The following is a 13,503-nucleotide window of genomic DNA, read 5'->3' on the forward strand; positions in this document are numbered from 1 at the left end:
GGGGTAGGCAACCTCGGCTCTTTTATGACTCATGGACTTCAACTCCCAGAATTCCTGAGTCAGCTATGCTGAGGAGAAATGGAGAGGTTTCCATGCTGGCTCAGGAATTCTGGGAGTTGAAGTCCACGAGTCATAAAAGAGCCGAGGTTTCCTACCCCTGGTCTAGACCATATGAATCTGCGTGAGCAAAGCCAGCGGAAGAACTGAAAAATCGAATGCAATGCCCTTCACATCTTCTTACTCTTTGCCCCTAACCAAGACAAAATCAAGCATCCAAAACATGCAGATATATGTAAATTTATCCCATTTACCCAGCTTATAATAGGCTAACTTTTCTCTTGCACGGAATGGGGAAGACCCAAGGAAAGGTCTTCATGAAGACCAACCTCATACGCCCCGAAAGGCAGAGACCTCTTTTGTCCAGCAGGATGTTACAAAAAGAGAAGGTTAGAAAGAGAAGAGAAAGATGCTGACCTCGTAACAGATGCTGAGTAACTTGGAAACAGGAAACAAGGGTGGCAGGGTCATCCAGGTCTGGGGAAACATCTCCCAGTTGGGAAAAGCACTGGGCCAGTGCGCTACCCCCGAGACGATGCTTGTCAGGACTCACAGCCACATGAAGCAAGGCCCCTACAAAACACCAAGGTGAGAGGAAGAAATTTGTGAAACAGCAACATTCGCGAAGTGGCCCAGGGTCACCAACTAGGCAAGGTGGATGGCATTCAAGTCTAATCAACACAGAAACAAAACATCTCTGTTTTATCTTCTCTTTGCACCTGTGTTTCTCAACCTCAGTAATTTCACGACGTGTGGACTTCAACTCCCAGAATTCCCCAGCCAGCAGGTTAGCTAAAGAATTCTGGGAGTTGAAGTCCATACGCCTTAAAGTTGCAGAGGTTGAAAAAAGAATGCTCTCTGTACATTTATGCACCAGGGATCCACGTCAACGCCCCAGCTGTGAAATAATTTTTTTTTTCTTAATTAGCTCTGCAGGTTCTCATCACGAATCCTTGGATAGGAGTGAACAACACGAGTGAACAGCCTGCAAGCTATTCTAGTTCTATCCCCCAGAGCTCGCTAGGAGGAACAGAGTGGAAATTCTCACACATATGTTTATGGATGAGGATGTGGGAGGATTTAAGGAAGAAAAACTCTGTTAAAAAAAATTCTGTAATTTTCCCTAGTTTTTGGTAGATCTTAAGGAGCCTTTTATTCCCCAAAGCCCCTAAAATCACAGGTCTGAAAAATTTTAGCCCATCTATTATCATTCATATATTTTTTTTTTGGATTTACATGAGGAAGGGAAGGAAGGAAGGAAGGAAGGAAGGAAGGAAGGAAGGAAGGAAGGAAGGAGGGAGGGAGGGAGGGAGGGAGGGAGGAAGGAAGGAAGGAAGGAAGGAAGACAAAGAGAAGGAAGTATCAGAGAGAAGGAAGGAAGGAAGGAGGGAAGGAAGGAAGGAAGGAAGAAAGAAAGAAAGAAAGAAAGAAAGAAAGAAAGAAAGAAAGAAAGAAAGAAAGAAAGAAAGAAAGAACAAAGAAAGAAAGAAGAAAGAAAAAAGAAAGAAAAAAAGGGAAGGAAGTATCAGAGAGGAGGGAGGAAGGAAGGAAGGATCAGGAAAGAAAGAAATGAAGGAGGGAAGGAAGGAAGTCTTCAAGTTAGAACTGATAGAATATCACAGCAAAATATCTATCAAAGTTCTTAATTCATCACATTGATTACCTTCAAATAACTATGTTTGACATTCTCAATATTCTTCACTTTACCTTTCCCATCAGGGCATTTGAGGTCGGGGGTGACGGTGGCTGTGATATCAGGACAGACAGCATAAGCTGAGATGACCAGCGTTCCTGGCGCAACAAAGAATGCAATCATGAAAACAAAGAATGAGAAGGAAAAACCCACCCACGAAGTTGAATAACCTCACAACCACAAACCCAGAGATGGAGAGCTGTGGGGCCAGCCTTAGCTCACGATGCCCCAAGCCTCACCAGGTGCCTTGACTGTTTCTGTGCCAACCCGGGCTGCCATGCTGAGCGAATCCTTCCCGCCATCCACCGCCACACCCAGCTCTCCCATGACGGAGCACATGGCCCTGCAGGCTTCGGCCAGGGCCGCCCCCTCGCCCGGGAGCTTGGCTGGCCACATCCAGTTGCCGCTGCACTTCACATCCTGCATGGAGACAAGCAAATTGCTTGGTTGCACCGATGACTGCGGTGCAGAGAATAACCCGAGGCTCACGAAGGAAAGGAGAATTTGTAAAGCAGGAGAACAGCCAGGATGAACACGGCATTCAGACAAAAGAGAAGAGAAAACGCTGAACAAGGGGAAATATACTTGCACTTCACAATCTGCACTGAGATACACAAATTGCTTAGTTGTACTAGTGACTCCGGTGCAGAGATTAACCCAAGGCTCACAAAGGAAAAGAGAATTTGCAAACCAGGAGAACAGCCGGGAAGCACACGGCATTGAGAAAAAAGAGGAGAGAAAATACTAAACAAGTGAAAATATATTTGCACCCATTGGAAAGTGACATTTTACTCACCAGCAAGGAGATGATTTCTTATGCCTTAATTGGAGCATTCTCTGCTCCACTAAATTAGACCAGAAAGCATAAAATTCCTTTTATTGAGAGCGATGATTATAAGTCTCTTCTGAATATTATCTATCTGCTGTAGACATGATATGTTTTACTCCTCCGTGCTATAGTAAGTGAGTCTGCCTATGAGTCCTCTTCCTTATTGCAAACTGGAAAAACCTCCAATGCTAATAACTGAGCATCCATGAAAAATTATGGCATGGCGATAGCACCTCCCAACTTGGATATTGCTGTGCAATTATTGAAATCATTAAATTATAATTACTGCAGAAGTAAAGCTTCAGTCCTTTCTTTTGATTCAGAAACCTCTTTTTTTCTCATAATGGAGCACGCCGCATAAACTAATTATTTCAGTCTTCATTTTTAAACCACAATACATATATCAGCGCTGAAGTATTTAGCTGGGTTTTTTTATTCCTAAGGAAGATTTCTGGAGAACGGAAAAACCTTCCCATTGCGCTGTGAAATTTTGGTGGATCCTAAATATAGAAATTGATCAGTTCTGGATTTTTGAGTTCTTTCAATTTAAGGATTTTTTTTCTTTCTTTCCCTTAATCAGCCAGCATGGTTATCTTAAGCAACTTGACATCAATGGAGCTACAGACATCTGGAACACGTCACAATGACATCATTGCATGATGCCACGTAAGATGATGTCATGCTGCATGTGATGTCACTTCCTCCCTTGGCCCCTCCCTGAATCCCTGACAAACTGGAACACAAGCGGGGGTGGGGATGGGCACACATTTGCAAAGGCTGAAGAAGGCGGGGCTTACCTTCAGATCGGTGACACGAGCAAAGACCAGATTGGTGAGGGCTTCTCCTACAGCCAATCGGGCGCCAGCTGAAGGATTTATAAGCCCTTTGATTGGCTGCTCCCCAAGAGCAGTGGCTCCTCCCACCGTTTCAAAGGGGGAAAGGGCCACCACGGCTACATCCGCCAGGGGTGTGTGGAGGGGACCGACGCACTGTTGCTGGGCCACCAGCCCTGTCACCGAACGATCCACCTATGGCAGGGAAACAGGAAACAGGAAAAAAAAGAGGGAGAGATGGCATTAAATCAGCAGGGGGAAAAAATCAATATCTAAATCTTTTCTGTATCTAGGTGTCATAGCAGTTTCCTGGGTGATTTTAAAAAAAATAAGCAGATATAGAGTTGGTGGTCTGTGGACTGGAGACCACAAGGAAATCCCAAGGCTATAGGCTACCCTGGGAAGTTGGAAAATCATCTCAAAAGAAGGCAGAGCTCTTAAAGCTACACAAAGGGTCTGTTCTGTACCAGCCTACTACCGGCCCTGCAGAAAAGGCAGGGACAACCCCTTTACAAAAAGGCAAGAGGCTGGAACTAAGCCTGCCAAATTTATTGACACAAAACAGAGCAAACAGAGCAAAACAAAACACGAACCATGAAACAGGAGCTATTCAAACGGTTGCCTTCAGCAAACCAGCCCTCCCACACATTCCCCTTTTAAACAGTTCAAGGCGTGGCTTCTCTCTGCCTCCTTCCGAGGTGCCCCATTGCCTTCCTCTGTTTACTCCTGATTGACTGCCTCCTGCTTCGGGCGTCCTTGAACAGGGCCAGCTGTGGGTCATCTTCACAGCTCTCTTTAGAAGAGCATATTGGAGCTGTGACTAGGGGGGCCTTTGCCCAGGTTCGCCTGGTGCGCCAGTTGCGACCCTATCTAGACCGAGATGCCTTGCGTACAGTCACTCATGCGCTCGTGACTTCTCGTCTAGACTACTGTAATGCTCTCTACATGGGCCTGCCCTTGAAGTCCACTCGGAGGCTCCAACTGGTGCAGAATGCAGCTGCGCGAGTTGTGCTGGGGGTTTCCCGATACTCCCATGTTACACCTTTGCTCCGCGAGCTGCATTGGCTGCCGGTTGCTCTCCGGGTGAGGTTCAAGGTGTTAGTGATGACTTACAAAGCCCTACATGGCATGGGTCCGGATTACCTATGGCAACACCTGCGGCCGGCGTCAACTTCTCTCCGTCCAGTGCGCTCCCACAGAGAGGGCCTCCTCAGGGTGCCTCCGATCAAAGAATGTTGATTGGTGGCCCCTAGGGGGAGAGCATTCTCTGTGGGCGCACCAGACCTATGGAACCGCTTGCCGGTTGAGCTCCGGACGGCCCCCGACCTTCGCTCCTTCCGGCGCGATCTAAAAACGTATCTATTTGAGCAGTCTGACCTGGTCTGATGGGTTAGGGTTGGGGTTTCAAATACATCTTAATTATTGTTTTAACCTTGGGCATTTATTTAATCGCTTTTAACTTTTGTATCCTGTTTTTGTATTTATTGCCCTGTACACCGCCCTGGGTCCTTCGGGAGAAGGGCGGTATAAAAATATAATAAACAAACAAACAAACAAACAAACAAACAAACAAACAAACAAATAAAATCCACGCTGTCAGGCTCACACAGCTGGGTCTGCGTAGTGACCAGATGGGAGGGGCCTGGCTGAGGGCTCTGCGAAGCCTCAGGGCTGTCCTCTGCAGGCTCTCCAACACCCCCCTCCTCCTCTTCTGAATCGTCCGACCCAACTGCCGAACCCACAGGCTGACCCTGAATCACAACAGGGTCTGTAGAGGCAACCCAACCGAAGAAAGCCCAGTCTGATCCAGAAAGTTACCTTATTTGTTAGGTAACGTTTACTAGCCACTGCCGGGAGCTTCAGAACCAGTTGAAGGGCGTCCAGCACGTTCAGGACCTTAGGAAGATCTAGAGGGCGAAGGGCTCGGTTTACGCGGTTCAAAACAAATTCCTGGGTGGAGGGGGGAGGAATAAAAAACATAATATTATTAAGACTGTTGAAATATTCTGCTCTGTTCTTTTTTTTTTAAGTTTACCAATTTTATTAGTTTATCAGGATATCCAAGGAAAATACAACCATAATGGGAAATTAGGGGAAGGAAAAAGGGAAGAAGAAAACTTGTGAGGTAAAAGGGGGGAAAGAAAAAAAATCAACTTTTTTTTAGCACAGTAGAAGATAACAAGATTCCCGCCTCAACTTTTTACTTTTACACAGCATTTCCATAATAAGGAACCTATCTAATCAGCAAAACTAGAATCAAAGTTCCTTTCTTTTTTCCCCATCACAAGCACAAAATCCAGGAGCAATTTGCAAATAGAAACAAAATTAGGCAGATTATAGTCTTCAACCCAAGTTTTGCAATGTATGGCAGTGAAAGCTGGACCATAAGAAAGGCTGAGCGCCAAAGAATTGAGGCCTTTGAGCTCTGGTGCTGGGTTAGGTGGGGGTGGGGGGAGGGGGGATTGTTAAAGTTAAAATGTACTGTAAAACTTTTCAATAAAAAAAAAAAGAACTATGGTGCTGGAGAAGACTCCTGCGAGTCCCTCGGACTGCAAGGCGATCAAACCGGTCAGTCCTAGAGGAGATCCACCCTGACTGCTCTTTAGAAGGCCAGATCCTGAAGCTAAAACTCAAATGCTTTGGCCACCTAATGAGAAGGAAGGACTCACTGGAGAAGAGCCTAATGCTGGGAAAGGTTGAGGGCAAGAGAAGAAGGGGACGACAGAGAATGAGGTGGCTGGACGGAGTCACTGAAGCAGTAGGCGTGAGCCTAAATGGACTCCAGAAGATGGTAGAGGACAGGAAGGCCTGGAGGAACATTGTCCATGGGGTCACGATGGGTCGGACACGACTTTACAGCTAACAACAACAACATCTTCTTTGGATAAAGCAATCAATTTAACCATCTCTGCTTCCCCCCCCCGCCCGCCCCTTCCTGTGGGAAATAATATATATTTCTGTTTGCACTTATCAATCTATACAGACTATCTTTGTTTATATTAGCAAAATCCACTACATTCTTTCAGATTCTTTAACCTTAAACGGGAAAAGAACCACTTTTTTACAGCCATTTTGAAACATTAAATTTTTCAGTGATAGCCCTCTCTGTTCCAACCAGGCAGGGCTGATGGTGAAGGAGCATGGGAAGACAAGTTCTGCAACATTTGGAGAGCCACAATCTGATCAGTCTCCCTGAGTTAAAGGACGCAGCAGCAAATACAGGTAGTCTCAAGTTATGACCACAATCACAACCAGAATTTATGTTGTAAGGCAAGATAGCTAAGTGAATTGTGCCCAGTTTTAGAATATTTTTTGCCACGTTTGTTAAGCAAATCACTGCGGTTATTAAGTGAATCTTGTGGTCATTAAATGAATCCAGCTCCTCTCCTCCCCCCCCCCCACTGACTCCTTGGAAGCTGGCTGGGAAAAATCAGAAAACCATGGGGGGTTTCTGCAATGGTCATTAAATGCAAAGACTGGACATAAATCCCTTTTTTCAACTTCAAGCGGTCGCTAAATGAATGCTTGTAAGTTATGTATGTTACTAACTTAACAGCTGTAGTGATTCAGTTGTGGCAAGAAACGTCGTAAAATCACTTAACAACTGTCTTGCTTAGCCACAAAAATTCTGAGCTCAATTGTGTTCCTAAGTCAAGGACGACCTATAACTATGAATCCTTCTCCAAATTTAAGAAATTCCTGAAATTGCTCACAATTTGCCCTCAAGTAGGATTCTGTAACTCTGTTCACCAGCATCCTTGGTGAACGTTAGTTGGGTTGTTTATTTGTTCATTCATGCCCTTCCATACCTTGCGTGGCATCTTCCCAAGGACCCATTCCAGGTTCAAATTCACAGGTGTGTCTCTTTCTCCTGAATCTCCTTTATCCACCTCTGCCGTACTTGCCGGAGATTTTGTGTCATCCACCAGCACAATCTGTCAAGAAGAAGAAGAGGCAACTTCTTCACACACTATTGGCCAAGCTTTGGTTGCTTAAGTAGAATTTATTGAACAATCCATCCATGATTCGATCCTCTTAGGACCCTGAAATATAATGCAGGATTTACAAGCCACCACAGACGGGATTCCCCAATAAACTAAGCCGGGGTCTCCAAACTAGACAATTTTCAGTCTTGTGCATCAATGAAAAACTCAATCATCCAAGCCAAAACTACAGGCAGTCCTCAACTTAAGACCAAAACTGAGCCCAAAATTTATGTTGCTAAGCGAGACAGAGGTTAGGTGTGACATTTACCACATTTTACGACTGCTCTTGCCCGATTTGTTAACTAAATCACTGCAGTTGTTACAATTAGAATCACGGTTGTTTAAAGGAATCTGATTTCCATTCACTTTGCTTGTCAGAAGGTCGCAAAAGGAGATTACGTGACCCCGGGACATTGCAACCGTCATAAATGTGAATCAGCTGTCAAACATCCAAATATAAATCACGTGACCATGGGAATGCTGCAATGGTCCTAATTGTGAAAAACAGTCAGAAGTCACTTTTTTTCAGTGCCTTTGTAATTTCGAACATTCACTAAATGAACTATTGTAAGTCAAGGACTGCTTGCACCCCCCAAAAAAACGTTAAAATCATGGCAACTGGAAAAAAGTTTGTTCTAGATGCCATGATTTTAACCTTTTTAAGATTATTTAAGTCTTGTGGACTTCAATGCCCAGAATTCCCCAGCCAGCATTGTAATCAGCTCTTGTGACTTTCCGACAAGTAAAATCAATGGGATAGCCAGATTCACTTAACAACCGTGTTACTAGCTTAACAACTGCAAGGATTGGCTTTACGACTGTGGCAAGAAAGGTCATAAAATGGGGCAAAAGGTCACTTGACAAAAGTCTCGCTTAGCCACCCAGCTTTGGGGCTCAATTATGATCATAAGTCAAGAACTACCTGTAGATTAATGTTCCTCCACCGTCGAGGCTGATTTCTCTCTTACCTTCCCGTTGCCCGTAATTTTGCCAACGAAGTCAACAGGACATCTTTCGCGGGAAGCCAGGCGTTGCAGAAAATCAGCTCGGCGGGGTTGAAGCAGGAGAGCATTCGATTCTTGGTACTCGGCCCCCCAGATTTCCAGAACACTCAAAGTGGGATCTCCCAGCTAGGAAACAAATATGAGAGAGAGAGAGAGAGAGAGAGAGAGAGAGAGAGAGAGAGAGAGAGAGAGAGAGAGAGAGAGAGGGAGGGAGGGAGGGAGGGAGGGAGGGAGGGAGGGAGGGAGGGAGGGAGGGAGGGAGGGAGGGAGAGAGAGAGAGAGAGAGAGAGAGGGACAGAGAGAGAGGGAGAGGGAGAGGGAGAGAGAGAGAGAGAGAGAGAGAGAGAGAGAGAGAGAGAGAGAGAGAGAGAGAGAGAGAGATTTATTTTGGGGAAAAAACCCATTTCTTCGGTGCTGGGGTTGGAGTGGAAATATTTATAATATATATTGAGGATCAGGGTAGATCAACCACTGCAAGGCTTGAGCAAAGACACACCTGGAAACGGCTCGCATAGATTGTAGCTCCGGCTGGCTCGCTCAGCTCCTTCAAGACATTCCCTAAATGAAAAGAGAAAGTTATTTAGAACACTCCGGAAACATGTCAAAATTCTTGGAGGGATCAGCTGTTGCAATTTCTCCCAGACATCTCTTGTAGAGAGCAGGAATTCACAAGGAGGGATGCGCCAAATTTAGGGTTCCAGGAATGTAGAACTCCCTATAAAACTGAAATGTTCTAGATCACACGGATCATGGACCCAGAGGTTTTACAGAGGTGAATCTTCAGAGGAGGAACTATCAGATTAACCCCCAAAAACAGCCAATTCAGTGCTTCTCAGAAGAATAGATTTTGCATTATCTTGTCAATGACTTTTCATTCACTCAAATGTAAATGTATTTCTTTGGACTGCACTTATCCCGTATTAAATACAATGTCTGAGGGCCACACGCCTCCCCCTCACCTTAGGTCCTAAGAACATCGGCCTGGCTTGACACTGAGAGCGTGACATTTTTATTTTAATCACCCAAGGGAGGATAGGAAACTTAAGCTAGCGCTCTCCATATCGTCTTATATTTCATCTCCCATCAGCTCCAGTGGCTGGGGCGCTGGCAATGGATGGTGGGACATGTAGTCCAGTACCAATTCTGTCTCTCCAAACGAGCTACAATCACTTCCAGGTAACCAAGCCATTACTGTTTGCATTGACACTCCTGCTTAGTTTAATAACTTTTATAACTGATGATTTTAATGCTTTTATGTTGCAAACCACCCAGAATCATTGGACATGAGATGGGCAGCAAAAAAATTCAATAAAATAAAATAAAATAAAATAAATAATAACATAAAATAAAAAATAAAATAAAATAAAATAAAGCAAAGCAAAATAAAATATAAAATAATAAAATAAAACAAAGTAAAATAAAATAATAAAATGAAATAAAATAATGAACTAAAATAAAATATAAAATAAAATAAAATACAGTAAAATAAAATATAAAATAAAATAATAAAATAAAATATAAAATATAAAATAAAATAAAATATAAAATAAAGTAAAATAAAATAATAAAATGAAATGAAATAATGAACTAAAATATAAAATAAAATAAAAATATAAAATATAAAATAAAATAAAATATAAAATAAATATAAAATATAAAATAAAATATAAAATAAAATAAAATAATACAGTAAAATATAATAAAGTAAAATAAAACAAAATAATAAAATAAATAAAATAAAATATTCTTCGGTTTGTCCTTACAGGTAGTCCTTGAGTTATGACCATAACTGAGCCCTAAGACATGATGGTTGTAAAGCAGATCACCACGTGACCGGACCTGATTTTACAACCTTTTTTTGCGGCGGTTGAAAAGCAAATGCTGCCGTCGTTAAGTGAACCCATGGTTCGCAAGAGCTGGTGCCCCTCCCCCAGGGCCCTCCCTCCTCCAGCCCTCACCGTTGCCACCGGCTCCCTGGTCGTGCAAACTGCAGATGGGATTGTTGTCTCCACTCTCCACGCAGCCCCGAAGGACCCGGTTCATCTTCTGCTCCATCTCGGCATCACCGCGCTGCACCGCCCCAAAATCCAGCTCACTGGCGTTGTCGCCTTGCACCTAAATGCGCATGGGAGAGATTGTGGCAGGGATACAATGGGAAGAGTGCTTAGCAACCACAATCACGAAGCAACCACAATCCAGTCTAGCAACTCTCTTGCTAAGGGCTGCAGTCACTAAGCAGAAAATCCTGTGACTGCAATAGGCTTATGACAGCACTTCCCCTCCGGTTGTTAAATGAATTACCGAGGTCACTAGGTAAGACATCGCATGACCACGACAGGCTTATGATGTCACTTCCCCTTCAGACATTAAGCAAATCACTGCAGTCAATAAGCAAGATATGCAACCATGATGGGCTTAGGATATTCATTTTCCCTTTGGTCATTAAGTAAATCACTGTGGTTATTAAATGAGGCAGCATATCATCTCAATAGGCTTATGGCATCACTTCCCCTTCAGAGCTTAAGCTAATCACTGCAGTTGTTAAGTCAGACCTCACCTGACCATGATGGGTTTATGAAATCCCCTTAGGTCATTAAGCGAATCACCATGGTCATTAAGTGAGACCTCACATGATCTCAACAGGCTTATAAAGTCACTTCCCCTTCAGTGGGGAATCACTGCAGTCGTTGAGTGAGTCATGATGTGACCACAGCAGGCTTATGGTATCACTTCCCCTTAGGTCATTAAGTGAATTACTACTGTCACCAAGTGAGACCTCACATTAGCTCAACAGGCTTATAAAGTCACTTCCCCTTCAGTGGGGAATCACTGCAGTCATTGAGCGAGTCATGACGTGACCAGAGCAGGCTTATGGTATCATTCCCCCTTAGGTTATTAAGTGAATCGTCATGGTCATTAAATGAGATGTCATACCACAGCAATTTGCAGTTTTACTGCCGGCTTCACCACTGCCTCTGCTTGCCAGAAACCAGTTGTGAAGTCTACAAATGCCCAGAGGATTGTGGGGGATTGCAGTTTTTTTTTAAACAGGTCATAACTCCGAATGGTCGTTAAATGGGTCAGGCTGTGAGGGAGGGCTACCTGTAGCTTTGCCACCACCAGTCCAGAAGTACAAGAAAGGTGGTTAGCCTCTTCTTCCTATCCCTGCTTTCTTGAACCGAAGTTGCTGAAAGAGATCTAGAACAGGACTTTTCAACTTTTTCACCCACTGTGCCACTTTTAGGATATGGCCACATCCGAGTACCACCAATCGCCTAACAAGGTGTCAAAAACTTGATGACCAAAAAAAAAAAGGAAAAAAGTGATGAAGTACAGGTAGTCCTCGACTTACAACAGTTTGCTTAGTGACTGTTTGAAGTTACAATGGCACTGAAAAAAGTCCCCCCCCCAAGCCACAGCTGAGCAAGACACCTGCCTACCCGCCCGGCAGCAGTCTTCCTCCTGTCCAAGGTTTTCATTGTTGTGAGCATTTCTGTTGAGGATTGGCAGCGGGGGTGGGGTGGGGGTTGTTTTTTATTTCCCCCCCTTCTGTTGGGTGGTTGCAGCAGGTTTTGGTCACTTCACATGACCCTGGGACACTGTGACCGTCATAAATAGGAATCAGTTGCCAAGCATCTGAATGTAAATCACAAGGCCCTGGAGATGCTGCAACATTCCAGCTGATCGGTGCTTCTTCTGGGCTCAGAAGCGCCAGGATCAGCACCGAGCTCCAGCTGGAGCCTGGCACTGATCCTGGCGCTTCCGCTGAGCCCTGACAGCCCCGAAGAAGCGCTGATCCTGGCGCTTCCGCTGAGCCCTGAAAGCCCTGCAGCTCCAGCCATCTCTCACTCTGGCTTGTGCGGTGCTGTCACCGGTTCAGCTAATTCCCCTCCTCTACTACCACTTTTCTAGGATGATCGCGTACCACCTGCCAGGTGCCAATGTACCACAAGTGGTACCTGTACCACTGGTTGAAAAGCCTTGCTCTGGAGCAAAGTAGAAAAGCTCTCTTCTCGTGTTACCTGGATGGATGACGCAGCTCCTCCTCCCACACCAATTCGGTAGACGGGGCCTCCGACTTTCACCACATCCATCCCTGTAAAAGAAGAGGAAACGCAGCGGTTAAACCACAGAATGAACTCAGAGCTGAAGAAGCTTCTTGGATGAGAAGCGAAACGTCTTCAGAGGAAAAAATGAGAAGATCCAGTTGCCTGTTGAAAAAAAGCACCTTTTTGGACAACCACCACCTGGATGGCTGAGAATCACCATCGGCATTTAGAGATGCACTTTGGGATGAACGCCCTTCGAATGGTGCGGGAGGACGAACGGATTTCCAGAAAACACTGCAGACTATAGGAACCGTTTGCGCTTCAGTCTGAGAGGCAGACAACACGGACTCATCCCCAACAGCCTGTCTTCAACAGTGAAGGCAACCAGGGCAAAAAACCTCCTGCAACCAAGAAGGCTTCACACCCATTTGCACTACTCAGGTGATCTTGAGGACACAGGTAAACCTCCAAGTGGCCTCAACGACTCTCTAAAAGAAGGCAAATGACCAGCTCTCTGCAAGGAGTATAAATCCTTCCATTCCTCACCACCCAGCCAGAGCTGAAGAAGCTTCCTGGATGAGAAGCGAAACGTCTTCAGAGGAAAAACAAGAAAGTCCAGTTACCTCCTGAAAAGGCATCTTTGGGACAACCATGACCTGGGATGGCTAAGAATCTCCATAGACATAGAGTGAATTTCTGACATGGAGATTAAATTCAGCTTGGGGTAACCACTGGCTGGAATAGAGGTAATCCTTGACTTACGACCACAATTGAGCCCCAAATTTCGGTTTGTTAAGTGAGTTTTGCCCCACTGTCTCCCTTTTCTTGCCAGAGTTGTTAAATGAATCGCTGCGGTTATTAAGTTAGCAACGCGGTGGTTAATTGCATCTGGCTTCCCCATTGACTTTGCTTGTCAGGAGGTTGCAAAAGAGGATCGCGTGACCCCAGGACTCTGCGGCCTTCATTGACCATGGGGATGCTGCAATGGTCGTAAGTGTGAAAAATGATCGTTAAGTCACTTCTTTCAGTGCCGCTGTAACTTTGAACGGTCA

General features: G+C 44.8%; 1 protein-coding gene across 1 annotated transcript in view; it reads right to left on the minus strand.

The window, feature by feature from the left end:
* Window positions 1–13,503, minus strand: part of LOC308678593 (phosphoribosylformylglycinamidine synthase-like) — a 70,734-nt gene that overhangs the window by 38,950 nt on the left and 18,281 nt on the right. Inside the window, exons 12-21 of the mRNA XM_081345819.1 lie at window positions 12,425–12,498; window positions 10,361–10,517; window positions 8,899–8,960; window positions 8,367–8,528; window positions 7,222–7,347; window positions 5,231–5,362; window positions 3,377–3,607; window positions 1,990–2,170; window positions 1,765–1,848; window positions 475–630 (exon numbers count right to left, since the gene is read on the minus strand). Of these exons, the coding sequence (XP_081201945.1) occupies window positions 475–630; window positions 1,765–1,848; window positions 1,990–2,170; window positions 3,377–3,607; window positions 5,231–5,362; window positions 7,222–7,347; window positions 8,367–8,528; window positions 8,899–8,960; window positions 10,361–10,517; window positions 12,425–12,498 (1,365 nt within the window). The remainder of the gene's footprint in view (window positions 1–474; window positions 631–1,764; window positions 1,849–1,989; window positions 2,171–3,376; window positions 3,608–5,230; window positions 5,363–7,221; window positions 7,348–8,366; window positions 8,529–8,898; window positions 8,961–10,360; window positions 10,518–12,424; window positions 12,499–13,503) is intronic.

This window comes from Vipera berus (genome assembly GCF_964194415.1).
Source record: "Vipera berus genome assembly, chromosome: Z".
Taxonomy (NCBI): domain Eukaryota; kingdom Metazoa; phylum Chordata; class Lepidosauria; order Squamata; family Viperidae; genus Vipera; species Vipera berus.